General features: G+C 33.9%; 1 protein-coding gene across 10 annotated transcripts in view; it reads right to left on the bottom strand.

The window, feature by feature from the left end:
- The window catches only part of tns1b (tensin 1b), a 262,650-nt gene that overhangs the window by 73,983 nt on the left and 160,879 nt on the right, over positions 1–27,788 (bottom strand). For 9 of the 10 annotated variants that reach the window (XM_088931354.1, XM_088931353.1, XM_088931352.1 and 6 more), the window contains 9 exons: positions 19,847–19,888; positions 12,274–12,323; positions 7,881–8,052; positions 7,342–7,392; positions 6,753–6,875; positions 4,247–4,311; positions 3,358–3,441; positions 1,318–1,430; positions 523–583 (listed from right to left, as the gene is read on the bottom strand). In XM_088931354.1, the coding sequence (XP_088787480.1) occupies positions 523–583; positions 1,318–1,430; positions 3,358–3,441; positions 4,247–4,311; positions 6,753–6,875; positions 7,342–7,392; positions 7,881–8,052; positions 12,274–12,323; positions 19,847–19,888 (761 nt within the window). Of the gene's footprint in view, positions 1–522; positions 584–1,317; positions 1,431–3,357; positions 3,442–4,246; positions 4,312–6,752; positions 6,876–7,341; positions 7,393–7,880; positions 8,053–12,273; positions 12,324–15,767; positions 15,990–19,846; positions 19,889–27,788 lie in introns of those variants that run through there. The other variant, XM_088931359.1, reaches the window with a different exon arrangement.

Below are 27,788 nucleotides of genomic sequence, written 5' to 3' on the forward strand. Positions count from 1 at the left end.
ATTTATTACCACTTTTAAGGAGTTTTATGGCAGTTTTGTTTGAAATAATTTTGTAAATTCACACACATACATAAAATACATATCTACATAATATTGTATGTATTTCAATGACTGATATCCATCAAATGCACTCTCATTCAAATTGTTTTTTCCATGTCAGTTAATAAAAAGCCCAACAATACTACCACTATACCATACAATATGCAGTACAATATCTCCACATTCATATTAGCTTTCTTTTGGATGGTATATATCAGGGAATTCAGAGAAATGACAAGGAAAGTCCACAGAACACACAATTGAGAATGGTATTCATTTTCCACAGCATTTTGGAAACAATGAATCTTTGTGACTTTGGAACTCTTCATACTGTCACTTCATGGCAGATACACAAAGTCCAGATGATTGGTGTGGAAAACTATAAGGCTTTTTTCTTAATTACAGCGATGCCATTCAGGCACCTTGCCAGCACAGCAAGAAATTATAAAAGGGGGAGGGCATTAAAGTGAATGTTTCACTTACTAGATCCCAGATGTGTACACTGGCTGCATCGCCTGGTAAATCTTGAGGAAAGGGCGGCAACCTGGAAAGACACCAGAGAACAAAAAACAGGAAAACTCGTTAGCAACGGGACTGGCCAGAGTAAAACAAAGCCCTCAAAGCTTCCAAGACAAACAACTGTATATCAAATGAGGGTTGAGAAGGACAGGAGTCCACAAATACGTAACAGCTTTGCTGGTCTCTTCAAAGAACAATTCCAGGCCAAAGAATTGCAGCACCAAACTTGTCTGCCCTCCTCTTAAACATGCTTTAAACACCTCCCATTCACAGAATTCCAACACCTCATTCATCTCTCTAGTGCAATCTGAACATATTTAGTTGATTTGTAATGTTTAGAAAATCACTTAACCTACAATACAATGACAGTTACTAAAATGATATCAGTTTGTCACTGTTTTGTTTTGTTCCAAGTCAATTGCCATTCATCTAAGGAGAAAATGTGGATCATAATCATACATTGCAGCTTTTCCATAGAGTGGCCATTTCTGTGACAGAGAGCTTTAGTTGCTGTCAGATGCCATACAGCTTTTAAATGCGACATACTGTAGGCCAACCTGTCTGGCAAGATCCTACTGTATCATTCCCAAGGGATCTGATTATCTTTTGTAATTTCTGCATTCAATTTATTGAATGTTAGTGACTGAATTAAACTTATTAATATATTAAATAATAATAATAATAATAATAAATAATTGGTGTTATAAAATAAATAAAGGTACTTTAAAACTTGAAAATTGAAAAATAGCTTGCACTCACCTCCTTTGGACTCAAAGTTTGGGATTCCATGCATGATGACATGGTGTAAAAATAATGGCTTATTGTTTATTTTGATAGTCCCAGACAGCAAGCCACTGAAGTACTGCACATATCTGCAAGAAGGTATGAATGACTTATATTTCAAAGTAGTAAGCATCAAGAGTATTATTAACAGTAGTATTGTTATTAATTGTAATATAACATAGCATGAGAAAGACAATACGAACTTAACAAATGTCTCCAAAACACAAATGTAAGCACATGTGTCTAGTAAAGGACTAGAAAGTATATTATTTTAAAATATTTAACATTATCATTGTTAATTATATATTAACATATTAAAATGTTATGTTAATCAACATTAATCAATGTTTTTTAGTTTAGTGCTCAGTACAGTATGTGTTTTTATATTAAACTGGTGGGCTGCTGTTTGTATTATCTCTCTTTCCATGTGTGCCTAAGGGATCAGTGAAGTCCTAATTAATAACCTGGCATGTATTTTTATTCCTAGATGAAAGGAATAATTATCATTCTTTACATTTATATAGTGTTTAAAATGTATAGTGTATTTATATAGAAGATTCATGACCACATGTTAAAACTGTTATGTACGGGGATCAATGTGGATTGTTTCTTAAACAGAAAAGCTAGAACAATCTCTCTGGTTTAATTCTCTGTCCTTTGCACATACAACAAAAATGACCACAATGCAAAAGCTTCACTGGCTTGTGTCCCAGGACCTATTTTCCATGAACCACTAGACCAGTTCCACAGCTCAACTTGTCAAAAACGCCTTGAGTGAAACCTCACAGTATTTTCTCCTTCTTTTGTGTGGACATTAATGTTTTCCATATCCAGCAACCCATACTGTACACTATGCACTAAGCTCATTTGTTCCTCTGTGTGCTGCTGTGGTATATATAGACTAAATCCAAAAAGCATCCCACATCAAAACAGGGTGTAGTGCAAGACAAGTGTCCTTTAAATACAATTTTACTGTTGTAAATGCATGATCTTTTTCTAGAAGTGTATGTATGATGTATCTTTGAGCAAGCAGAATGTTTTTGAACAATCAGCTCCAATTTCAAACCACTGTACTCAAGCCTACTTTGTTATCCATACCTAACTACAAGTTTTCAGTGCTGACACTAGCAGTGGATTTCACATTAAGACTTTGAAAACTCTCAGTTCAATACTGGTTTGGCAGTGTAGAAATTCAGCTCTCTCCATGTTAATGTCACACATGCCTCCCATAATAACTGCAGACTGTTAGGCACTCCAGTCCTGGCTAATTATATATCAGTCAGGAAATAGCAGAGTAGAAGCATAAAGTTGAGGCATGGCAACTAAAGCCCCTTTAAAGATTGGAGTGAGCCATTATTCTAAAAGTGGAGCACTCTTACAGCACCAACGGACTTCACTTTGTGACAGCCTTTCTAAATTATTTCTGTTTATTAAGAGAAACATAAAATGAAATGGGTGTATCCACATATACTAGAAGGCCATGTACAGTGGTATAAAACAAAAATTCAGAAGCACTGACCAAGAAAAATATACTTCTGAGCAACTAACACTTAACTTCCAAAACCAAGCACTCTTTCTCCTTAGTAATCTCTGAAATATTATTGAGATTCCCATAACACAGGTGTTAGTTTTATTTATGATTGATAATTTGAAAACTATATTACCATAATGGGATCATGATTAGTTTTATAAGACAGTTAACTTTGTAAATAAATCAGTAAGCTCTTCAATGCCAGGTACTGCAGCTTGTGAGAACTACCATCTTTACTTCAGCCTGATATAATAAGAAATCATTCATAGTAGTCCACTTTTTCAGAAATCCATTTAGTACATCAATTGACAGTGTACAATGAAAACCTGTGAACAGCCCAAAGACTAGATACAATATATACTGTAGATGGTGTCACAACAAGCACTTTTCCATGGTAAAAATAATATATATTGCAACCAGGGTCAAACTCATAAACTGCACAGGAAGGTACCAAGGAGTTAAACAGGAAGTGCAATCAAACTGACCTCTTCTGGGAGGGTTGGCTCACAGGAAGCACTTTATCTTCATAAAACCTCTTCATGGCAAATCTGTCCAGGGCTTGATCTGCACTGCATTGCAAGAGTTGCATCTTTTCAATATTCGCTTCAGCTGCCATATTTCAGCTTTTATTGTTGTATACATTGGTACGCATGAAGTGTAAGCAACTTGCAAAACAGCTTCTAATGAGCTTACTGTCATAAATGACCGTAATGGCATATGTCTATGTCTATATAAATACCATTAATTCTGAAAGATTCAGAGTTGACAATTTCTATCACTCAACGGACAATGTTATGATAGAGAAGGTGAATAAATGTTTAAAGCACAATATCTAATATCACCACTGTTTATTTACAATACCTAATATTTGTCTACCATTTCCACTTTTAACAAAAGCTATACCTCTACAATTACAGCTCTGTGTCTCCTATGCTGAAAGAGGCCAATGAAACTGTCACAGGATCTGAATGTTTTAATAAAAGGCAGACTTCTTTTAATAGTCTTCAATTTATCCTAACCTTATAGTATCAATAAAAAACAACTAGTAGGGTTAGGGTTATAAAGGATTTATTTGATCGATATTTTATTTATGTCTGCTAGTGTAGAAATTTTGTTAAGGATTTGTTTTTTTGTATTTGTATTTGTTTTCCAAATCATTATTTCAGTTGCCTCTGAGGCCAGAGTGTTTGTAATGTATAGTCTCATTGTTTTATAGATACTGTACTGTATATTTGAAGTCTTTTAATGAAAAATTAAGGCTTCCTGTTTCATCTCTCATCTCTACTCATTTAATTTCATAAAGATCATGTCTTTCATTTACATAGCTATTTGGAGTTATTACCCATAATATTATCTCTTACAAAAATCACCTACCTGGCTGAAATATTGCTGTAATGCATGTAAGCTGCCACTACTACCCCGGTCCTCCCACGATTGCCCTGCAAAAAGTTGCAAGATTTTCCATGAGACAAGAGTTTATATTGATCAATTCATGAGCACAATAAACATGATCCAATAAAGACCTACAAAATGATTCTGCAGTTTCACAGTACAGGTAAGTGAATCTACATATATGGATTTATATAGGAAAGCTGAGGAAAACTGACTTTGTAAACATTTTGGTGAAAATTATTGTTTTTATAAGAACTATTTTTAAATATGATGATGTTTCTTCATAAGTGAAAATGTCACCTTTTACTCTTTTTTGTGACTGAGCATGCAAGCATCAAAAATTGTGTTTTGTTGTTTTTGAACAGTAAAGAACAGCTGTAATTAAGCACTAAGTAAAATCAGCAATGATAGTGTGACACAAAATACTCGCAAAAATATATTTAATAAAATTTGTCAGAACTGAATCTGAAAACACAGTTAAACATTAATTTATTTCCCTCATGTGTTGTATAAAACCAGTAATAAACAACACAGGGAACTTCTATTCAGGTCAAGATCAAATTTGTAAATACTGTAGGACTTTTCAAAACACAAGAAATAAACATTTAATTTAATTTTGACTTTCTGAATGGAAGCTTAGTTCTTCATCCTTGTCATCTAAATGAGGCGGAAAAGTGGCACAAATTGTCACCATGGTAATTTTTGGGGTTTTTTTGTTGAAAGAAAACAATTCACATTTTAGAATTATACTTTATGTTTACTTGCATTTCTCCACCATGCCTACTAATAAAAAGATAGTATATCCATATCATCCTGAACATATTTTATAACCATTCCTAAAACCATAGTGAGGGTAAATAACATGAAGGTCATGTACAACTGGTGTGTTAAATTTGATGGAAAATTGTCGTCACTAACCGTAAACTGCCACAAAAATTAAATAAAACATCATTCCAACTTTTCCCATTGTCAAGTCTCTATTGTTATCATTGGCAATTGAGTATATGGCATTTTCCAGCTGGTAAAATCCATTTACCATTATCAAATTTCTTTAGGAATTATTTTCAGCTATGCAAAATGAGGAAAAAGAGGTGTTTTGATAGTATTGCCTTTCAGTACAATAATATAACCACCATGCCAGTAAATCCTGTTTATGGACAGGAAAAAAGGACATTGAAATGATAACTTTCTGTCATGATAAAACAGATGACAGGTCATCATATGATTAAATAAAGTGAGGCTATATAATTAATATATGAACATTTTTTATGGCTTTATAAATAGTGTTAGTACTAATTTAGTTTCTTTAGGTATTAGGTGAAACACTGGTTAATGCTACTGTTGACATTTTGTACAATGGTCGGAAAACACGTGTCTAAGATGTTAGATTGGCTTATCAGTTATTTTTTAGTTTTATCTTGAATGCTGTAATTCCCATCATTAATACATTTTGAAAGCAAAGAGGGGATTATTCAAGTTTATGAAACAGATAAAAAAACATCAAAGCTAATTTCTAGAGATGTTCATAGCTTATACTCTCTAAGGAAAGGAAACATGTGGTGGTAGGGTTATGTATGGCATTGTGAAAATAGTAATTCGCAACAGACACATTGTACACAAACAAAAAAGAAAAGACAGACAAGGATAGATATACAAATGGAAAAAAATATTGTTTCTGTTGAACTTTAACTAGAGATATCGAAAACCCCTCTATAAAAACATAATACAAACAGTCCTATCTAAGCACTTTGTTTCCTACTTTTTCAACTCTTTTTTTTAGTAGATTAATGAAAAATTCAGAAATTGTAACTGAAAAGTGTGTGATATAAAACACATACTGTACTTCAAATACAGCTTATTTTTTAAAATATTTTTTTTAAATATTCCAAACTTCTTGTTTCCCAGCCCTGACAATGTGAGAGACCTGTGAGGTCTTGAAGAATGAGAATGGCTCTATATTGCCATCTGCTGACTATAAATATAGCACAATGTAAAAATTGTACAATGTAATTTTTAAAATATACTTTTGGATGCAGTAAGCTTTAGACAATGCTTTGCACAAATTTATACGGCACATATATGAATATCTGATCTCCATAATATTATGTGGCAGACATTTTTACAGGGCTTCACATTTAGCTGTATGCTAGAGGGTTGATTCACCACGTTATGTGTTGTATTACTGTAGCTGAAGCAAAAAAAAAGCACTATAAGCAATCATTGTCATAAAAATAAAGAACTGTATGGCTTATAAAATTGGGCTTACAGGGTTATGATTCCCCATTGTGATGTACATACCATTAACATTCTAGATTCCCTAGAATTATGAAAAAAAATCATAATGATTGTTTCCTTTTGACACTTTACTTCCTCCAGAGTATGAGAGAACATTAGTATTTTCATATCCATGACAGGAGAACATCAGCAGAGAGAAAAGATACAGAGTGTGAAGATGGGGGAAGGAGAGCAGATTAAAGAAGTCTCACACCTTGTTGTGAAGCACCACCACATTGTGAGGGTCAGTGTTCAGCCAGGTGTCCATGGCCTTACAGATGCTGCAGATCTTATCAAGTGCAGGAGCGTGGTGGTCTGGCCAACCAAAATCCAGAACCTACAAAAGACAGTCAGAAAATCATACCTGTCAACACTACAGATGACTTGTTCTTGGTACATACAGTGTATACCACGGTGTACAGTATACTGTACATTGTACTGATAGGACTCGAAGGGCTACTGTTTTAATAAAAGGGTTAATATATGTCCAAAATATAATTTACTGCATGATGTCCCCATCAACATTTAAAGATAGTACAGGACTGATTGATTGACACACTGATTTTTAAATTCATTCCAAATGATCAAGATTGCTCAAGATTCAAAATGTAAATTTATACGTGACAGTTATCCCAGGGTAAAACCCACAGTGCTTGCAAATAAATTCTAGAATTATAGATCTGAGACATGGTAGGAAATTTTACTTCCCTAGACTTGTACTCAGATTTTGTCATTCCCTGAGATATCTGTCTTCTCTTAATATAGGCAAGTCTGATAAATATGTGCACATCTGGTAAATTTACCTTTGGATTTAGCTTGGCAATGTCATACCTTCTTTCACTGAGGTTAAAGAGCTGAAATAAAGCACACTTGTTTAATACATGCTGGAATATTTCATTTCTATATTACTTGTTTTAAAGTAAAATTAACATAGTAGGTACGATATGTCTAACAGGTTCACTACAGTATGTCTAGTACTTTTTATTGATCTTTATTTAAAAACTTTAGAGACTTAAAAATTTGTTACAAATGGTAAAGAATAAAGAACACAAAACAGAGCAATTCATAGTCTATATATAATTCCAATATAATTGTACATTATCTGCTATTTTTAACAGCTGCTAACTAAGGTTGTTGTATACCAGCTGATAAATAAAATACTGATCAGACTTATATGAAGTTCTGCAGCCATCCAAATAAAATTAACCTTGAAAACTTTGGAATGGCACCAATGAAATAATCAGATTTTATTAAATAAGGCACGATCACAAGAGCAACCAAAATTCAGTGAAATTCAGCTTCACCAGGAAAAACACAGAAGCCAGTATATCCTCTGCTTTACCAAATAGTTGTCTCCATGTTTGGACCTCAGCATTGTTGCCACCTCCTTCAGATTGTTGCGGTAGCTCTGCTCCTCAGCATTACTGGGAAAGGACACGGAGATGATACGCTCTGTGATGTAGACAAGATCCACATCATAACTCTCATCCATGGCTTGGATCAGACTCAGGCTCCTGTAAAGACACAGACATCTGTTCAGATGGATTAACTTTTTAAAGTCGTTTTTTTTCATTCCTCCTTTTCCAGTGCCTTCTAGCTAAACTTACATGGCAAATTAAAATACAATTATTTATTTTCAATGGTAAAATCTGAATTTTTATTCTGACCCCTGAGAATGCTGTATTTTCTTCCCGTAGTATTTGAATCACTACAAAACATTATGTCCTTGTTTGTAATATCTACTGTATGTAATTGCTATTAGTACAGAAGAGCAAAGTGTAAGAAGCTGAAAAGTATTAACAGCTATCAACTCAGGGCTCTATATTGCTATGATTTGAGGATATTTTACACAAGCTTGTGAAATGCATCTGTGGATTCCAATGCTAAATACAGTACTTTTCAAAGACTCAGCAAAATCTAGACCGGTGTAAATGGGAATGCAGTAATATTACAAAACACGTTTTGTTAATATTAATTAATAGACCATAAACATTTAGGATAACATACGGGCTCCAGTTGCAAGTCAATGTATGTACTTCACTGTGTTGACAAAATAATGTATTTATAATTAATAGCATTAACTATGAGTTATGTTCATCCTAATTCTTGATTTCTGTAGTGCTTTTACATTTATTTACACATAATGCAATGCCTGTGGAAATGTTAATGCTATAAACACAATCAGTGAATGAATGCTCAAACATTTTTTCAATATTATACCATAAACGTTGATTTATAACCACAGTAAGTCTCACAGCAACTTCTTACCACAGAGTTTCTCAATATCCCTCAAGCATTACTGACTAATTTAACCCTTATACCTGTGGTTTGGATTCCTGCCAGAAATGTTTTCAGCAACTAGAATCTGCATTACTGAACATTTACACATTTATTTAATTTCGAACTTCATCTGTGTGTAAACATTTTCACATTTCTATACAGTAAATACTTATTTAAAAATACCCTATACAGTATATTACATTTGAAGACTAGCAAAATGATAATATTTACAATTATCTGTTTCATGTGAAGTGAGCAAACTCCATTCTGTATGCACTGTATTCAATGCAAGTATGTACAATTCAAAATAAAATAAAAATGAGAACATACAGTATGAAAGATTGCAAATGAGAGAAGGCCATCCTGCCAGTCTGGTTTGGGTAATTTAAGTGAATCTAAGGTTTTGTCTCTTCACTTCTTGAAGTACCCCAAAATGTGAGATCCATCCAGCTAGCTAGGGAGCTGGTTCCAGACACCCACAACTCCTTACGTGATAAAGTATTTCCTAGTTTTCCTATTTGGATTCCCTTTCAGTTTCTAATAATCTCCTTTCAGTCTCTGTCACACTGAAACATAGTTTCCCTTGTTTCAAATTATACACATTCTGTAATCACATTTCTTTAGAAAAACAATATAATACACTATAATAATGTAAAACACCATCCCATGCTCACCTCCTTCCATCCTTCAAACCCTCCCAAGGCAGTAAACCATCTCCCTAACCCTAGTGGCATTTCCACCACAATAACCTCCTCCTACTCTAACAATAAAGTGCCCCAGGTAGAAACACTAGATTGAGGTATTTAGTAACAGGGTCAGTAAGGCTTTGATAGTGTCCACCACTACACTCTAAACACTCAGATCTCTTTCATGCATAGCTTCCTGCATCGCAGAATCCTTCTTGTGATACAGTATGTATAGTGTATGTTCCTTCTTATTGTAAAATAAACTTGTGAATGTTGATGCTGAGGTTAAAGGCCTCTTTAGTTTGGACTTGTACAACATGTTGCATAGTGTATGTTTCTTTTTTTCTGTTTAAAATATTGACTGACTGGCCTCTTAACCTGAAGTGTCCCATAAATTGGTTACATATTTATTGGTTTGAAATAAAATGAGGAACAAAAAGCCTTGATTTTTTCTAAATCTTCTAGAATTGCCTCATTGCTGTTTCTCAGTTGACCACACTCCCTCTGTTTTTACCATATGTATTTTTTTCCAGTAATTTGTAACTCTAACATAATTTAAATCATTGATAATGATCAGGAGAAGAACTGCCCTAAAATGGCTCCTTGCGGTACACCATTTGCCTAATTAGATGTTCTTTAAGTTGACACACTGCTTTCTATTCAATTCTCTCAGTTATCAACTCATGTGATAAGAACCCAAGAACATTGACAAATGAGAAGGCCATTCCACTCATCCTGATGATCTGGTATTCATTATTATTCCTCCATCCATTTTCTAACCACTTCATCCAATACAGGGTCACAGCAGAGCAGCAGGCTATCCAGGCAAGTAAAAGGCGCAAGTCAGGATACCACCTGGATGGGACACCAGTCCATCACAGAGCACACACAGCCACAGATGCACACACTCACACCAGGGCCATTTTTCCCAGAAGCCAATTAACCTACCAACATATCTTTGGACTGTGGGAGCTAAACGGAACATTCGGATTAAACCCATGCGAACACGGGGACAACATACAAAATCCATATGGAAAGCATCCCAGGAATAGGGCCCAGAGCCTTACAGATGATAGGCAGCAAAGCTAACCACTGTGCCACCCTGCCAATCATCTTCATTACTTTCCATTCAGAAAGCTTTAATTTGAGAACTAGTGTGAAAGGCAAAATGCAGATCAAAAAATACCTAGAAAAGGTGTCTAGCGTATCACAGTAGATTATATTACCAGTGATTGTAGAATTATTTTAGGTGGTGAAATATTTGAACCATTACTTTCACACAAAAAAACACTTACAAGCTGTAGTAGTTGCACACATGTGCATACTAAAATATGGTGAATATTGTGAATGTGATGACATAGTCCTCAGCATATTAATCAATGTATATTTCAGAACATTCAGACTTAAAGTGTATCACAACCAAGTTTCTGTAAATCATGCATGCCATTTTAGATACTGTATCTAAAAATACAGTAATGATTTTATGCTTTTCCTTACATATGGTGATGAAGCTGTGAGTATAACCTACAGTAGTGACTCTTTCCTGTTAATACTTTTGCCCTCGTCAACAGACCAAGTGAACATGAATTTACTGACACAATACAGCACACAACACTATTTCTATGTGCATATAATATCCACTGTATTTCAGTATTCATCAAACAAGCTAGCAAATACATAAATAAACTGATTTTTTTTATTTTTGTGTTTATTTCACATTATGTACTGTATTAGGCTTCAGTTTTAATAAATGCAAAAGGATAACTAAACTAAGTAAAGATGAGTGTCATGTCTTGTCCCTTTGTCCATGAATCCAAGTGGTTAAACCATAAATTTATATTTAAGAAATTAACCCTGTACTACACAACAGAAAATATAGATGTTACGGTAACCACCTTCGAAATGCAAAAAATACTGAAATTACTGTACATTGTATTGTATATTTCCCCTATGACCTCAAGTTCATATCCAATTATCTGCTTTGGTAGTTAAAATGAATAATCTGAGGGTAATTCATTTTATATTGTTTGGAAAGTTAGACAACTGGAATGTAGCTTCACAGTTTCCACATCCAAGCCTTCAATCTGCTTCAGGCTAAGCTCCTGGTGTGCACACATACTGTATGCTTCTGACACATTGACTGTTGCATTGCATAGTAGCATAATGTTAAGCTTTCCATTGTATAGTACAATCAAAGAAAGTAATGAAAAGGTCTATAAAAACATCCTTCATGGTTTGAGTCCATCTCATATGTACTGTAGTACTGTATATTTTATTTGATGCAACCCAAAACACTGAAAAAGATTTAGAACAGTCCAATCACTTACAGTATGTGTACTCAGAAAATTGTTAAAGGACATTCAGTAATATTTTATTATTATATGCATTGAACACATTTTTCCCCTTCAACATGTTTACCAAAATGTCACTTTATGTGTTCAACATGCATACAGTATTTATGCTAGCATGCCACAAACTTATGTTCTTCTTATTTTATATGAAAAAACACAAAAACTAAATGACTTTGTCATTCAATAATAATAATGAAAATTCATATGGTAAAGGTAAAATGTGGATGGAAATGAGAAGCATTGCAAACAAATATGTGATAACTCCTATAACTCCTATAACTTTGTGAATAAAACACAACTGTGCGGTGTAGGCGTGTAGGACGGGACAGAGGATCCCACATGCTTTTCAATAAGAGTGTACTTACAGTAACTAGACTAAACCAAATTCAACAAAAGAAAATAAAATCTTTGGACTTACCGAGAAGGTCTACGGTGGGACTCCATACTCTTGGAGGATTTAGATGAACCCTAAAAACATGTATTTTGATCAGTGCATTATCAATAATATGAATGGAAATATGTTGATATAATAGTATTCACTCAAGCTAATAATTATGTTAAGTTTTGAAGATTTTGACATTTCTCATATACTGTATAACTGATACTAGATTTGGGTAAAAACATTATGTCTATGGTATTCATTTCAGTCAGCTCCTGCAGCCATTTCCAGAAGAGAGAGAAAGAAAGAATGAATGAATAATTAATAATTTCATTAGTAATCAATAATATTATTATTTATTTTGTAAACATTTTAAATAACATTATCACAGCTGTTTAACAGTTATAGCATAGTTGTGGTTTTAGTATGTATGAGAATACTTGTGTATGTATGTCTTCGTTATTAAAAAGATTATGAAATAAGTCAATGAAATAAATATATAAAGATTATCTATCACTTTTTAAAAACACAGAAAACAGTATTGGACACCTGCAAAACACAGTTAGGCCTGTTAAGCAAATGTAATTCAGTAAAAATCATGAAGAAATTTGCAAGAGGTTGTTTTGTAAAGCATGTTGTCAATATATCATTGTGTTATGACAGGGATGAACTTTTCTGGTATAACAATAACTGATTTAAGACTTTTCCACAAATTAAAATCTCATGTTTGGAAAGAGAAAAGAAACTCCACTCCCTGACAAAAGATTCTTAAATGAAAATGTGTTCAGTCCCTTCAGTTCCAGAATCTAAAAAAGGAAAACTAAAAGCCATAGTTAAATGATTAAAGATTATTTGATATTAAGTAGCCTAATAAATCAAGGATTTTGCCCATTAATGTGATCTTAATTAAAAAATATCAGAATGCCATTAATTTATGTTATGAACCAAATTTTTACCAAATTAACCTGTTTTTTAAGTTCAAATGTTCAATTTTCATAAATACTAGACAGTGTAGCTGCATTTGTTTTAATGGCTGCTTGAACAGGACATGTTCAGTTGGGAAATTCTTTTCATTTGTAATGTCTTTTTAAATTAAATGTTTTCATAAAATTGTAATTGCAATTCTTAAGGCAAAAACATGTTAATTTCATAAGATGATGTAGCATGATCATTAACTACAGTATAGTATATACAGTACACAGTATATATAGTATAACTAAACACATACATACTGTAGTTAAAAGTATTGCCCCCCCATCTCCAGCTGTAGTCTTCACTACTTTAATAAGCAAAATAACATTAGTTTAACTATGACAACAAATTCATCCATAATAATGACCACTTTTAGTGAAATAATTTTGGACAGATTGTAAATACTAATTTCTGTAGGTATACTGATTGAAGTAAGTTTTTAGTTTATAGCAGAAATAATAGTTTACGAAAGAACAAAACATGAGTGGTTCTGCATGTGTAACAGAAGAATTATACAGTAAATTAAAGAGTAACAGCTATGAGCTTCCAAGTCAATTCCAGTATAGTTATTTCTGGTAAACAATTATCAAACCATTGTGAGTCCCTTATTTACTTTCACTGGCTTTATAAAAAGGCATTTTTAGTATTTACAGCAGCAAATACTTTATTATGAAAAAGGTGTGGTAAGAAGGGTGGAAATAGAAAATTGAGGTCTTTAATTCCTAAATTGAAGTCATGCTCTTTGATTCAACAGTCAATTGAATGAGAAATTAATTCAATTTTCACTTACTGAGAAACGTAAGAGACAATGTTACAAAAATAAACTGTCATTGGAGAACTTTTTTAAAACTGTTACGTCCAAGACACTTTGATACACTGCAAGAAATTACCAGAGGGGACAGAATGGTTTATCAAATGAGTGAATGGGTTGACTGATGAACTTCACTGCACTCCAATAAAACTGCATAGAGCAACATGCTTTGGTTTTCTCTTCATCCCTGGCTTCTGTTCCACAGGAAACAAACAGACTTCGCATTAGCATCTATTAACAACCCCTGTGCTCCTGCATTGACGCTAATTCACAAAGAAGCCAATCAAAAGGAGACATTCAGTCTTTGTTGACATCAGTACATGGAAGGCAAGGCAAGTAAGAGTGCTGTGATCTTTAGCCATCTATCATGTAAAACACTCTAAATCTAGATGACCTTTTTTCTTCATATTCTCTGGATATACAATTGACAAGTTTTTCCCTTCATTATTATGTATAAAGGCTTTTATATAGTACTTTACACTTCTTGACTGTTTAAATTTCAAGCATTATAAACAATTTTTGATTAAACTGCATGTACAGTATTTTAAGATATTCCATGTTATACAGTATTTGTACACAAAATTGGACTTATAGTGACATATAGAGCAATGGCACTAACTTAATATATAAAATGTGCAATAGCACATTTAATACAAGAAAAATTCCAATGCTACTAATTCTGTTCACAGATATCATTTACCCATTTTATTAATGAGTCACCATCTCAGCTTCTCTAAATAATTTGTTTCATTGGTCTGCATTAAAGTAGTTTTTAAAGAAACAGGAAAACAACACACAGACCACAGCTAACATTAACAATTTGTGACATGGTTTCTAAAAAGTGCTGTGGTCACTTAAGAACGTTTCTTGAAAAACTAATTAAATCTGTCCAAGTGTAGCAGTAGTTTGACTTATGTTTACCATATAAGCTGTTTAGAAAAAACTACATGTTACAATGTTGTGCAAAAAATCATAGGAAATTAAGAAATGCCTTATATTGACTTGGGAGTGTAGTGCTGAGTAAAGTGCTTGCTATTGACTTGGACATTATAATATCCGCATCAAAACAGTTGTAACACCACTGGGGCATTGCATATATTGTCAGGAACTAAAGAAAAATGCTTATTGTCCTTGGAAATATGTTAAAAACAGTCATAATCCTCTTTGAGTTTTCCACATGAGTGTTCTCTATACTGTATATGGTTACAGTATAGCACAATATTTTCTTTAACACAAAACAAATGTTAATACTGAAACAATGTACACAGTTACAGTACTTAAAGCCCAAACGAATATACATTTCTGAATATCTCCAGCAAACATAGCAAAAAAGCCTGAGAACTCAGAGACTAAACATTCAAGCAAATTACCTCCCACCCTGAAATCACCCCCTGAAAAAACAGAGGATAGTAAATACATCTTCTTTAGCGACTTGAACATATCGAAGCCTTCAAAATCAAATCAAAACTTTCAACATTTCCTTGATCTGCCTACAATTATGACTCTTGAGAAATCTCCAAAAGAGTCTGTGAAACTCATCATTATTATTAAAAACATCTGCAAGCACTGGTTACAAGGATGATCCAATACATTTCAAAGAAGGGGGGCAGGCAGTTTTAGTGCGATAGAAAGTTTCAGAGAAAAACTTGGAATGAAAATTCATGCAAAACCTAAGCGTACAAAACCAAAAATGAAACTTCAGTGGAAGGATTATAACGCATCTTTTTTCTTTATGACCCTTGAACCCTACCTTAAATAGGTAGCCAGTGCTCCATCGCCAGGGCATTCTCAAAGAAGCAAACTTTCTCCGGAGAGAGTTGCTGGGGTTCATGGTGGAAGGAGAAGGCTGACTGTTGTTATGCATTCTGTTCTCTAAACTATCCTTTTTCTATGAAAAAGGGCTCTATTTTAAGCTGAAACTGTTTACAGGATGCCACATGCCTGGCGCCGATTTACAGTACAGCCAAGATGCTCTCTCTCTTTCCCCTCTCCACAGAAACTCTCCTCCCTCTTTCCCATGTTGTGTTTTGCTGGCATCCAGAGTTCTGTAGATTTTCTCGTCTTTGCCCCACCCTGGTCCCTGTTGGGGTCAGACTCTCATCAGCTGACTCCTTGCAGCTGGAAATGAACTGCTAATGTACTGCATTGTAATTTTCCTAGTGCTTAACCCTCTCCACACCAGGCTGCTACTCTGGTGGCCTTTTCCCTCAAATCTGTTTCCTATTATAACTCTCATTGAAGTGCCCTGTGGGAGACTTAGGAAATAGAGTGCTACACCATCAATTAGTGTGTGGGGTGACAGCATTGGAGAGACTGTTATTGAGTGTTTAAAATCTCATAAAAAGTACGGGATGACACTGTTGCTTGAAGGCTGAACATCTACAGTGGTCATTGCCACAAAATAAAATTATTTTAAACCCAGCAGCTAGAAGGCAAAGGATAGCTTCATATTACCAGTAAATTCGGAGAGCAGACCAGCACTTCCTACTACCTAATATGTGATTATCCAGAAGACAGTGAAGAGACAGTCTCAAAGTACCGTGTTCTGCCCGCGACACTTTTCCTCATTACAGCAAACAAGAATCCTGTATATTCATGGAACATCTAAGCATATACTATACTTTATTTTCCATATGGTAGTTTAAAAGTAACACTTTGTTAAAATAAATGAGTTTGTTAGGACAAATATAGTACAACTACGAAACATAAGTTTCTTGAACAAGAAAATCATGCACCAAAGAAATCACATGGAAACTACTTCAGGACTCTAAACACAAAGACAGTTTACCATCATCATACTGCTGAGACTGTTAGCAAGCTACAGTGGTTTTCCAATTTATTATTGGATTATGTTGGTGCAGAATACATTTTGCCTAAACTAAAGTTACATGTGATGTTTGTTATTGTAATGCAACTGTTCTGTTGTATTTTTCTTTTAATTTGTTAGGACCAAATTAAGACCAAATTAGGAGGACCAAATTAAGACCAACTAAACATTATAAGTAAGTATCTGCCCTCTCAAGCTAAGGAGATAGGGTGACACAACTTAAAATTTGGATCCTTTCTCTTGTAAAAGTGAGTTTACATAAGCAACTACTACACTTTCAGGAGCTGCATTGCGATAATAATAAATGCATTTGAGGGAGAGTGACTCCTTTGGTAATTACATACAAAAACAGTACTGTTCATTGTCAAACACATTGTCAGAGTTAACAAACTATTACAATTATTACCACACTGCATTAACTGAAGAGTGAATGGCAAACTACAACAATTCACTTGATGCCATAAACACTAAAATTCTATGTATTACACTATACAGTATGGCACAGTCAAATTCCATCCAATCTTATCCTCATAACACAAATGCAAAACCAAAACTTTAAGTGAAGGCTACATAACACCATAATGTAAACATAAGTAGTGAATTTAGAAGAAAACCCAGTAAGTCTTCCTTTTGGTTGAGTTTCAAATTTCAGAAGGGGACATCAAGGAAAAAAGTAAAGATAAGCACTCTTTACACAGACATATACTGTACATACTACACTGATTCTCTATTACTGTACATTCCTTTAAACTTTAGTCTGTATCTTGCCTTTAAAAAACTCCCACCTCTAACATGATATTTCCCTTCTGAAACTAAATAAAACCAGTCAAAACCAAAAGATGTGTCATATAAATTCTATACACATGACACACAGTACATCCAAGCAGTTTCTTTTGAATAATGAGGTTATTATTGTGTGAGTTTGCTTTTGAGTTTAATTTATAAAAGAAAATTTAACTGAAAGCAATGGACATTCAGTATAATTCATTAATTGATCTCTTTCTCAAAAGACAAATAAATGTAGGAAAGTTTTTTCAGTAATAGAAGAACCTTTCATGATATTTAATCATGAACTGTAATGCACAATATCTGCATATTTTCAATACCTTTGTGTTTGTGCAAAGGACGTATTACAGATTTAGGCTGGGTACAAACACATTTGCTACAACTGAATACAAGTACATTTGAGTTTACTACTGTACCAATAGAATATATGGGTATCTCTAAAACACTGGCTCTCAACCTTTGAAATACAATGCCCCCCTTTCAGCTAACACAAAACCATACCCCCCACTTAGTGTATGGCTTAATAATTTTATTTAAACATTTTTAAAAATCGTTTAATTTCAATTGCTATTTGTGAGCTTAATCTTACATCAATTAAAAATAATTTTACTTTAAAAACAGGGAAACAGATCAAAGGTAGTATGATCCAAAATTCACATTTAAAATTAGTTTATTTATTTGAACAGTTCGCCTCAAGCATTGTCTATGTGAGCTCAAAAGCTGCTCATTTGCCACAGGTTTTGAAATCCTCAGTTTTATGGAAGAAACGCAACGCAAGTCACTTTCAACATCAAGTCTGTTGCAATGCTTCTGATCATTGAAAGTGCAGAAATTTCAAGCTTTCACAGACGGGTAGATAAAAATGGCACGAGGAGGTGCAGAGTTTGCTCGCCTGTTTTGGGGTAGACAGGAAAGTGTTTCAACCAAAAACCAAAAAACTCTAAAGTTAACTGATGTCTTGGGCAGTTGGGTCAAATTGTATTTCCAAAAACTTTAGTTCCTTGTTCTCTGGCAAGGACTGAACTTCACAGATGAAAGGACTTTTCACAAGTTTCCAAATAAGATTTTCTCTCATTATGTCCAGAAAGTATCTCTGGAATTCATTATCTAAAATTGTCTTTCGAAGAATTTGCTGGTTAGCAGCAGACACAAATCAGTGACTAAAACAATGAATATCAAGAGACCCTTGATTAGAAGGCAATTCTTTTGTTTCTATGTATCAATTGCTGTAATAAATGTTGCCTTTTAGTCAGAAAAATTCAGTACGTACTGTATTTCAAGTTAGCCATATATAAAAAGCTATCGTGACCCCCTTTGGATGTTATGTGTCCCCCTAGTGGAGCACACCCCACCAGTTGAGAACCCCCGTGCTAAAGCATCACAATAATAGGCAATTTTGAAAAAATCATTATGGAGAGCAAAGACTTGGTCTTCCTGACCATTGAGCTGCTTTTTTCCTAACTGTGCTTCTGTATCAAAAGGTCACGATTGTGGTGATGCATGGCCATGTGAAATAGAAAATTATTTTATTTAATGCAAATCCTCATAATGTTAGTCATACACAGCTGTGTGTGGTTGAGCAAGTGTGTACTGAAAAAAGAAAGAAAGAATGGAATCATTGTGCATTTGATCCCTGAATACATTTATTTCGTTAAGATCAGAGACCAATGATACTGTGTCACGCTAAAGCACAGGAGCTCCTTCACCACGTTTTATGTATGGTCTGATCATTTTGAATGTTTTCACATTTTTTTTAATTTTGAATTAAAAATATGTTTGTTTTCATTTTACTCCTGTCCCAGCTTACTTGCCTCTTGCACAGTGTTCAACTTAATGTTTTGTCCACAGACTTGACTCATAATCTTTAAAATCCTACACACAGAGCAACAGTCAGAAATCATAACCAAGTGTTATGATATTTCTGTCAATTAAGAGTAAACATCTAAATAGCCAATAACCAAAACTCTTAGTAAAAAATTACTAATACAAGTTGATACTATCCGTGTCTAACATTTTAAAGATGATGATAATAACATCATCTTCTTCTGCTTCTCTAAAGAATATGGAGACCAGATCACCAGAGAACAACAACAAAAAATAATAAGTTAGAAACAAGTAATAGGTAAATTAATTACAACAAAAAATGGAGTGGGAGTTAGCATCACACACACAGAAGATCATCCAGTAAGTCATTTACTTCCAAGTGTTTTACTTACCGTTGTGTCTACATGCTTCGATGCGATGTCATTACTTGGAGGCTGGGGAAAAGGTGAAGAGGGGGGAAGAGAAGCTGTTAGAAAGAGTAACCCATCTTAATATTAACCAAAAGGAGTGTAAAAGAAAACTCTCGCCACAGCAGCAACAGCTGTCCAGCAAATCCTTTTATAGCCACAGCATTCCAGTGAGAGTTAATATTCCATGTGGAAGCAAGACATTTTCACTCCATTAACCTTGGAGAATAAGGTAAATAACACACATTTACAAAGGACATTTTCTGTAGTCGCACACCCAGCTGACAGCTCATCCCTGGAACAGACACTTACACACATGTTGTAAGTTGATCTGGTGCTGACAGCAGTAGGCAATAAACTTACACTGAATGAAATGTATTTTCCTTTAAATGCAGAGAAGCAAACGGGCAGGTTTTTCTACTTGTAAAATGCAGAAAGATGCCTCCTGTTTGTCTGCTTTCAATAGAAATACCTTTCAGAACTGTAGACATCTGTTATTCAAGATCAGCAAAGGCAGGTTTGACATTGATGTAGGAGTTTTCATCCATCAGAAATGGCTGTCTCCCCAGAGTATAATAAAGAACATTATCAGTGTGAGTCTCACTTGCAATTTTTTGGCAGTGAGTGCCACTTAATTGTTGTACTGGCTTCTATAGCTGGCTGAGGTTGATTCACCTGACTGCCAGAGACAGCTTTACAAACAGGATAGAAATTGTAATTTCTGGAGTCGGCCATGCCTTTTCTACTTGAACTGCTAAGTTTTATCACACATACAGTAGTGATAAAAGGTGCAGTTAAACGATGACACAAATGATATGAAAACATATCAAGATATGGTTTTATTGTTGCAGATAAAACATGATGCTGATATAAAGAAAGACCTCTCCAAGCAAATTTCTACACTGTACTTTAACTACAGAACACAGCTTTGATTGTTCTTATTTGCTAGAAAAAATAGACTAATCCTGTGCAGATTTAGGAAAACAAAAATGTAGAGCAAACTGAAGCAGCCTGAAAATTCAAATACAGTGTACTGTCATATTTAAAAAGATCATACACATTGAAGAAAAATCAGTTTAAAAGAAGCAAATAAGCTTGGTAGCAGTAGTCAATTTGAACACCAGACAAAGTATATCTCTGCATATGTGGGAGCATCTATAAACAATACATTTAAATATTTAGAAGAAGAATTTCTTTTCCATTAGTCAGACATGTAAAGTTAGCAGAGAGTCTCTTGCAAACCATATACAGCAGTCAAGGCTTCATACCAACCACTCTGCCAAATGCCCATTCCCTGTCAAAGGAAGAAATCATTCTTTTAGAAAAAAAATGTTTATTTATAAGAACTCAGGCTGCAGGAATCCATGATGTCATGTGCCAGGTTTAATCTGGTTTGTTTCAACTTGTTTATATTAAAGTGAGAGAGCTACCACGAACCAGACCAATAGAAAAAAAAATCTGGAACTTGGATCTTTTACTAGTTGCTTTAAAAGGAAACGTGTTCTCAAGCATGTAAAGGGAAAATACTATTATTCTTTTTATTATATTCTCTGTCATTCTCAGTCATACTTTTTTAAGGTTAAAATAATAGCTAAGGAGATGAGCACCTGGTTTCCCTAGCTTCTGCTATTTTATGGCCTCATGTGGATGGATTTCTGAAGCGATATTACAGTAGTTCTGTGCTAAGCACAGACTTTTGTCTAATTAAGGCTAGTAACTAGGACAGAATATCAGGCAGGGTGGATTATAACAAAGAAGTAGTGTGGAGCTGGGGTGGTAAAACTTAAAATGAAATACTGTAACAACAGAAGAAACTCCAGTGCATGTTTAAATGGAGAACAAACAGTAGTATTTATTTTAGAGGAAATTAAATAACATGCTCTGGCTATATATGTTTCAGATAATTTAATCAATCCAATAATCAATCATCATCTTTTAACACCACCATTCATAAAAATGAATAGAAAAAAACAAGAAACACAAACAGGAAAAATTAAATGGCCTACTTAATCATGTAGTTGGAGTACCCTTATATATTTTTCAACATGGAATTTATTGGATTTAAGCCATTTGCCTTGTAATGTTAGCAGTTACTCCAATAATTCTGTATTTCTTTTTACTTCGGTGTGTCAGTCAATCAATTATGGCTATGGATAACACTTCCAGAAGCAGCATTGACAAGTGAGCTTCCTTACAAAACAGGTAAATCTGTGTAAACATTTCCATATGATTCTATACATTTTTTTCATTTATATTTAAACAACTTAATGGAAATGCTATGACCTACTGTACTACAGTGCTCAGTAGGCCTGAGGTTTAGCCTTCTAGACTCAAACCCTTAGAACTAAGTAGTATGGTGTCCAAAACAACTCCTATAAAATTATCACATTTCAGAACAAACATCCTCTTCTCATTATCACAAAGAAAGAAGAGTTACTGGTTAACCTTATTCTAATATTAACTGATTTCAATGCTTCTAAGACTAAGACTATGAAGCCTAATATGGTAATACAGTACCACCCTGCAGCTCCCTGCAATATTGCTTTAAGATATCATCTACTGACCTGACGTTCTCAGTTGTGAAATAAACATGTATCTTACTGCCTAAATGTGTATTCCTCAACTGGTTTTCATTTTTCTTTTCTTCTCAATTCTAAGTTGTGTCTATAAGGATGACTAAAAACAAATGAGTCCCTTCTCCCTATTCAGGAGTAATGTGCTCAGTCACTAGTATGTAATAAAATTTCCAGTTAGTCACAATGGAAAATCTGATCTTCCATCTCCTACAGAGTGAGAACAAGCCACCTTAGCATAATAACTTCATTCAATTTAATAAATTATCCAAGATTTTGTGGATTTTTTGTGCAAATCTATTTGTGCAGGATTACAAATGTCAGTCATCATCAATAACTCGAATTCAGACATTCAGACATTTATTAATAATTTGCTAATTTTGAATATTGCAATATTAGAGGGCCCAAGTACAGATATGTGAGGTTGCTTGAAAAACGCAGCTACAATATAAAAGAAAACAAATCATGAAGTCTGTTTTTGAACAGGCTGAGATTAATATTTTATGAAAATAAACTCCTCACACTCTCCAAAACAACATTGTGCTCATTTTCAAGAGGACTGTGAAATTTGTATCAGAGATTTGGTTTGGCCATCAGTGAAGGTTAGGTCATTGCAACAAAGCAATACTGCAGACTTTGGATTGCCTAGAATTCAGCTTGTGGTCTGCTATGCCTCTTTTCAGTACAGGAATGATATTTAAATGCAGAAAGGCTTAAACATTTCCACAGGTTTCATCTCTTAATAACTGCTTTTATATTTAATAAATATCATAGTAGGTTTCTTGGACCATTTTTCCATGTACTCTATACTGTACCTCAATAACCTCAATACATTACTACGTTCTATACTAAACACAATAATGGGGTTACTTATAACATATTCCTTAATTAAAGTTATCCATGCTGAATTTGCACAATATTTCTGATGTTCACCTATATTTTTTTATCTTGATATCCCAGTTACCAAAGAACTAGTATTTATTATGCTGTAGCACAGCTTTCTTTTGTTTATATATTTGTTTTACCAGGCAATGCACTGGAGACCCATTTATCCAGCAGGGCATTTACTGTAGTAATTTGCATGAAGTATTTTGCTCAAGATCACAACAACAGCATACCACCCATGATTTGGTACCCCAACATCCAGAGTTATAACCACTACTATTTGTTGCCAAGAGTTCACCACGGTTTACTACATTAAATATTAAATTTAACATGGTAAGCCTTTTAAAAATACTGGATTTTTTGTTAGTTTATATTTGTTGGGGATTACATTAGTGCTGCATAAGGCCATGTTGATTCACAGTCTGACTAATGAATGCGCATGATTCCCAGCACTGTGGCTTCTTTATGTACAGTATACTACACCACTATAACCACGTTTCTAATGGAGTGCCCTACATTTTTTCTCTTTATGACTTTGTCAAGCAAGGTGTTGTAAGCAGTTTCCACTGATGCTACAAGCTATTTTTTCGCTTTTCATTTGCTGGTTTGCAGTGCTTACAATGCCAGAGGGATGAATACTTCAGTCGGCAACTCAGAGAATAGGAACAGACTGGAAGGGAGCAGGGAATTTTAGAATGTGTGGAAATAAAAGTGTTTCTCATGAAATAGTGGTTCACACTTTTGTATACATCAACAAAGTCCTGTAACACATGTTGTGTTTTGTTTCCGCTAACCTGAAAGCTCATTCAGTACTGTTTCATTACAAATTGAGGCCTCTTTGGAAAGATGTTGGGGGAATATTTTTCATCATAGGGCTGTGAGAGGGTGGTTGCCAGCTGTGGTGTTTGAATCAGCATGGAACCACCCCTCCCTGCCTAAGAAGTAGGGTAGGACAACTGCAGCAGGAAATAAGCTTCTTCACCCGCCACAGCTCAAATTAATTCCATCGTGCTTGTGGTTTGGGATAAGTTGGGCTCAAGGCGGTTTGTTGGTCTGACCTTTGCTTGCCTGCCTGCCTTCATCAAGATTTTGTACTGTGGCTTTTTTGTTAGCATAGATCCCTAGAACTCACAAATATGTTGTCTGTGGTTGCATTTTATTCAAAAAAGCATGTGTGTTTTCTTTCTTTTTAAAGACCAGCCTTTATCTCAATTTACCAGTTCTGGCTAACCAGAATGTAAGAACTACATCCTCACGGGTATTATATATCATGGACTTCACTGCATCATTCTCATATTTTATGTATTATTTTTATTACACAGACGTCACCACATTTGCATTCATTCTTAACTAAATCAAAGGATTTTTAGAAATCCTTAGAAATGTATAGATAAGATTTAAAATATATACTGTACAGTATATTAAAAAAAAACTGCCTGAGATATTAAAATATAATGTCAAAACCTAAGGAATTAAACATGTGAAGTATGACATAAAGATCATACATTTGTTTAAAAGCTTTTAAATACTGTTTGCACAATTAAGGAAGTGGGATTCACAATGATTTTTTTGTTCTTCACAGGCTTGCCAAGCATATAGACAAGACTACTTTTTAATTTACAACTTAAATGTATAGCTAATGGTTACAAACTTCTCCTTTACAATAACTTTTTTTGAATTTCTAAACTCTATAACCACAGCTTCCTTATCCTAGCACAACCCTTTCTGTTCCAGCTGTGGCTTTAAGGAATAACAGTGGCTTTATTGAAAGATTGGATCACAAGTACTCACCAGAAAGGAATTTATTTTCTTTATTTAAAGATACTTACAGTACATATCAATGCTCAGGAATAAACTACAATAAAAAAAACTATCATCACGTAGTCAGTTTTGCAGAACACTTTTGCTCATAAGACTCAAAGAACGAGAGCAATGGTCCTAAATACTTTACATAATGAGTTTGAGAAGAAGAGAAAAATGTACTACAGCTCATCCAGTCTGTGCTGACTCCTACAGGTAAATTTTGGTTATTACTAATAAGCACTGTAACCATAAACATTCAGCTTTTACTTATGATAGAAGACATCTAATGATTTCTGGAAAGCAACATTATGAATTATTGAGGACAAATGGAGAATAACTCAAAATGTCCAAACACCAACATTTCCAGATTTTTATTTCCTTAAATTACACATTGTAAATTAAGGACAGTGTTTATAGTTACATAATGTAAAATATTATATATTAAATAACATTATCATTAATACTTTTTAGGGAAAATATCAAAATACATTGAACAAAATATTTTTTCTGATTTTTAATTTTACAGAAACACTAATTGATTTTTTTTTATTTAAACTAAATTACTATAATTTCTTTTTAAAATACATTTTTGAAACTACAGTATGATATTAATTCTATAGCACAACTGAAGTACAATATGTCACTGTACTTTTGCTAACATTAACACAGTTAATTAGTTCCCTGGGTATGGTTGAAGGTACAGTAGACTCTTCATGAGGATATGTCCTGCTCTAAAACCGCGGTTCAGCGATATCATACAGGCCAATTTTATATAGCTATCAAATGTGGAATTCAAATATAATACTAAACTAAATGTCTGAAGTTGTCTTCTGTCTGTCATAATTAAGGAGCACATTTAAAAGGCATTATGGAGCTTTACAAAAATTGTGAATATAATTTCTTCTTTATATTATATACAGTATTGGATATCCTACTGTACTGTTTTTTAAAGGTGAATGTTTAACCATACTGTAGTACTGGTGATTATTGCCTTAGCCTTCCATTAAAGCGCTGCATATTGCCATAAAAGGAAATACTATTTTACTCTCTCTCAAGTATTTCCAGAGCAAATTAGGTGGCGATTTATATGTTGTTGATAAATATCCAAGTTCATGTACTGTAGCAAAAAAAACACGAAAAAAATGAAGTTTCAAACAGAAGGAACACAGAGATTTCAGCCTACAGAGATTTAATGTATCACTAAACTGCCCACAGACAGCTAGTAAGACACCATGGCAAATATTATACAGCCTACAATTTATACAGTGTTACATTTCTCTTGTGCTTTTTTTGTTCTTGAATTATCCATAGAAAAATCAGTAGTAAGTGGAATATTTATATTAACACATTACACTCTATCATTTTTTTACCTTGGCAAGGAAAAAATCTACAGAGAAATTCAGAAACGCTTTAACTAGAATGGGAAGATGAAGACTTCAAAGACAATCTTCAAGTGAGATACACAAGGAATGGAGATGAAAAATGCTCTTGCATAACAACTTGTGAAATGCAGTGGCATAGACTTGTCAATGGCATCAGTACCATGTCATACATTTAATAATACAACAGAAACTTTTAAGATTAATTGGTTTTGAGAATCTTTAGCGACACTAATTAATAAATCTTTGCCATCTTTTTTGCATAAGACAACATTTTTTGTAACACCCCAACATAACTGTTTCCCATTGCTTCTGATTTAATAAACAATTGTAAACTGAACATATACAGTATACAGTACATAAATACTGTCTTTGGAGTACCTCACACTGGAAGTTGTTTTGAAGGTTTGTGAACCACGATTCCAATCAGATTTTCTGCTTTATAAGACAGTAATATGATTATGTGAATGTCATTCATGTTTATTTATGTGTGTCAGAGGAACCTCAGCTTACCTCTTGGAAAGAACAGACAAGCTTTGCTGTTGCTTAAGACAGTAACAAACCAGCTTTTAATAGTTAGATTATCATAAGACCATCATCATGGAAAGAAGCTAAACAGATGCAATTTAAGATAAAAATCTTCCTAGAAAAAACAAGCCTTTTCAAATTCAGATCCATGTAAGTTGTATAACTTTAATGCTTCTTCCTAGATTATCACATTTTTAAATATATCTTTGTTCAGTGCCAGAATGCACATGTAAATAGTACATCATAAAGGATGATTAGCTAGAATCAAGCTGAGTAGAGAAACACAACTTGGTTTGGCTTAGTCTGTGTTGTGAATGATGTCACGGACAAAGATGGAAGTTGGAACGCTTGTACGGTACTATATAAATTAAACTTTTGCTTTCCAAAAAAGTTATGTTTCTTGTATGCAAACTTCTTTAGTCACAGTATGTACAGTATAGTTTGCTATATTAGGCAGCATTAGACATACACATAATTACAATTCATTTTTTTGTATTTGGATGTTAATTATGACCAGATATTAGGAAATACTGAACAGGGATCAGCCCTAGAGGGATTTTAAAGTATTGTAAGTCATTAGATCACCTCTGCCTTCTGTGATATATATTGAAGTTCATGGTTTAGTATTTCCATTTGATCTTTTTGTTGCATGATTTCTGAAAAAAGCATCCTTTTCAAATGTTTGTTTCATCAAATTTAATCTGCATTCGGTGAGAGAGGGTAATAAGCAATGCAAGTGTACTATTATATCATTAGTAC

The sequence above is a fragment of the Atractosteus spatula genome, chromosome 13 (assembly GCF_055471065.1).
Source record: "Atractosteus spatula isolate fAtrSpa1 chromosome 13, fAtrSpa1.hap1, whole genome shotgun sequence".
Taxonomy (NCBI): Eukaryota; Metazoa; Chordata; class Actinopteri; order Semionotiformes; family Lepisosteidae; genus Atractosteus; species Atractosteus spatula.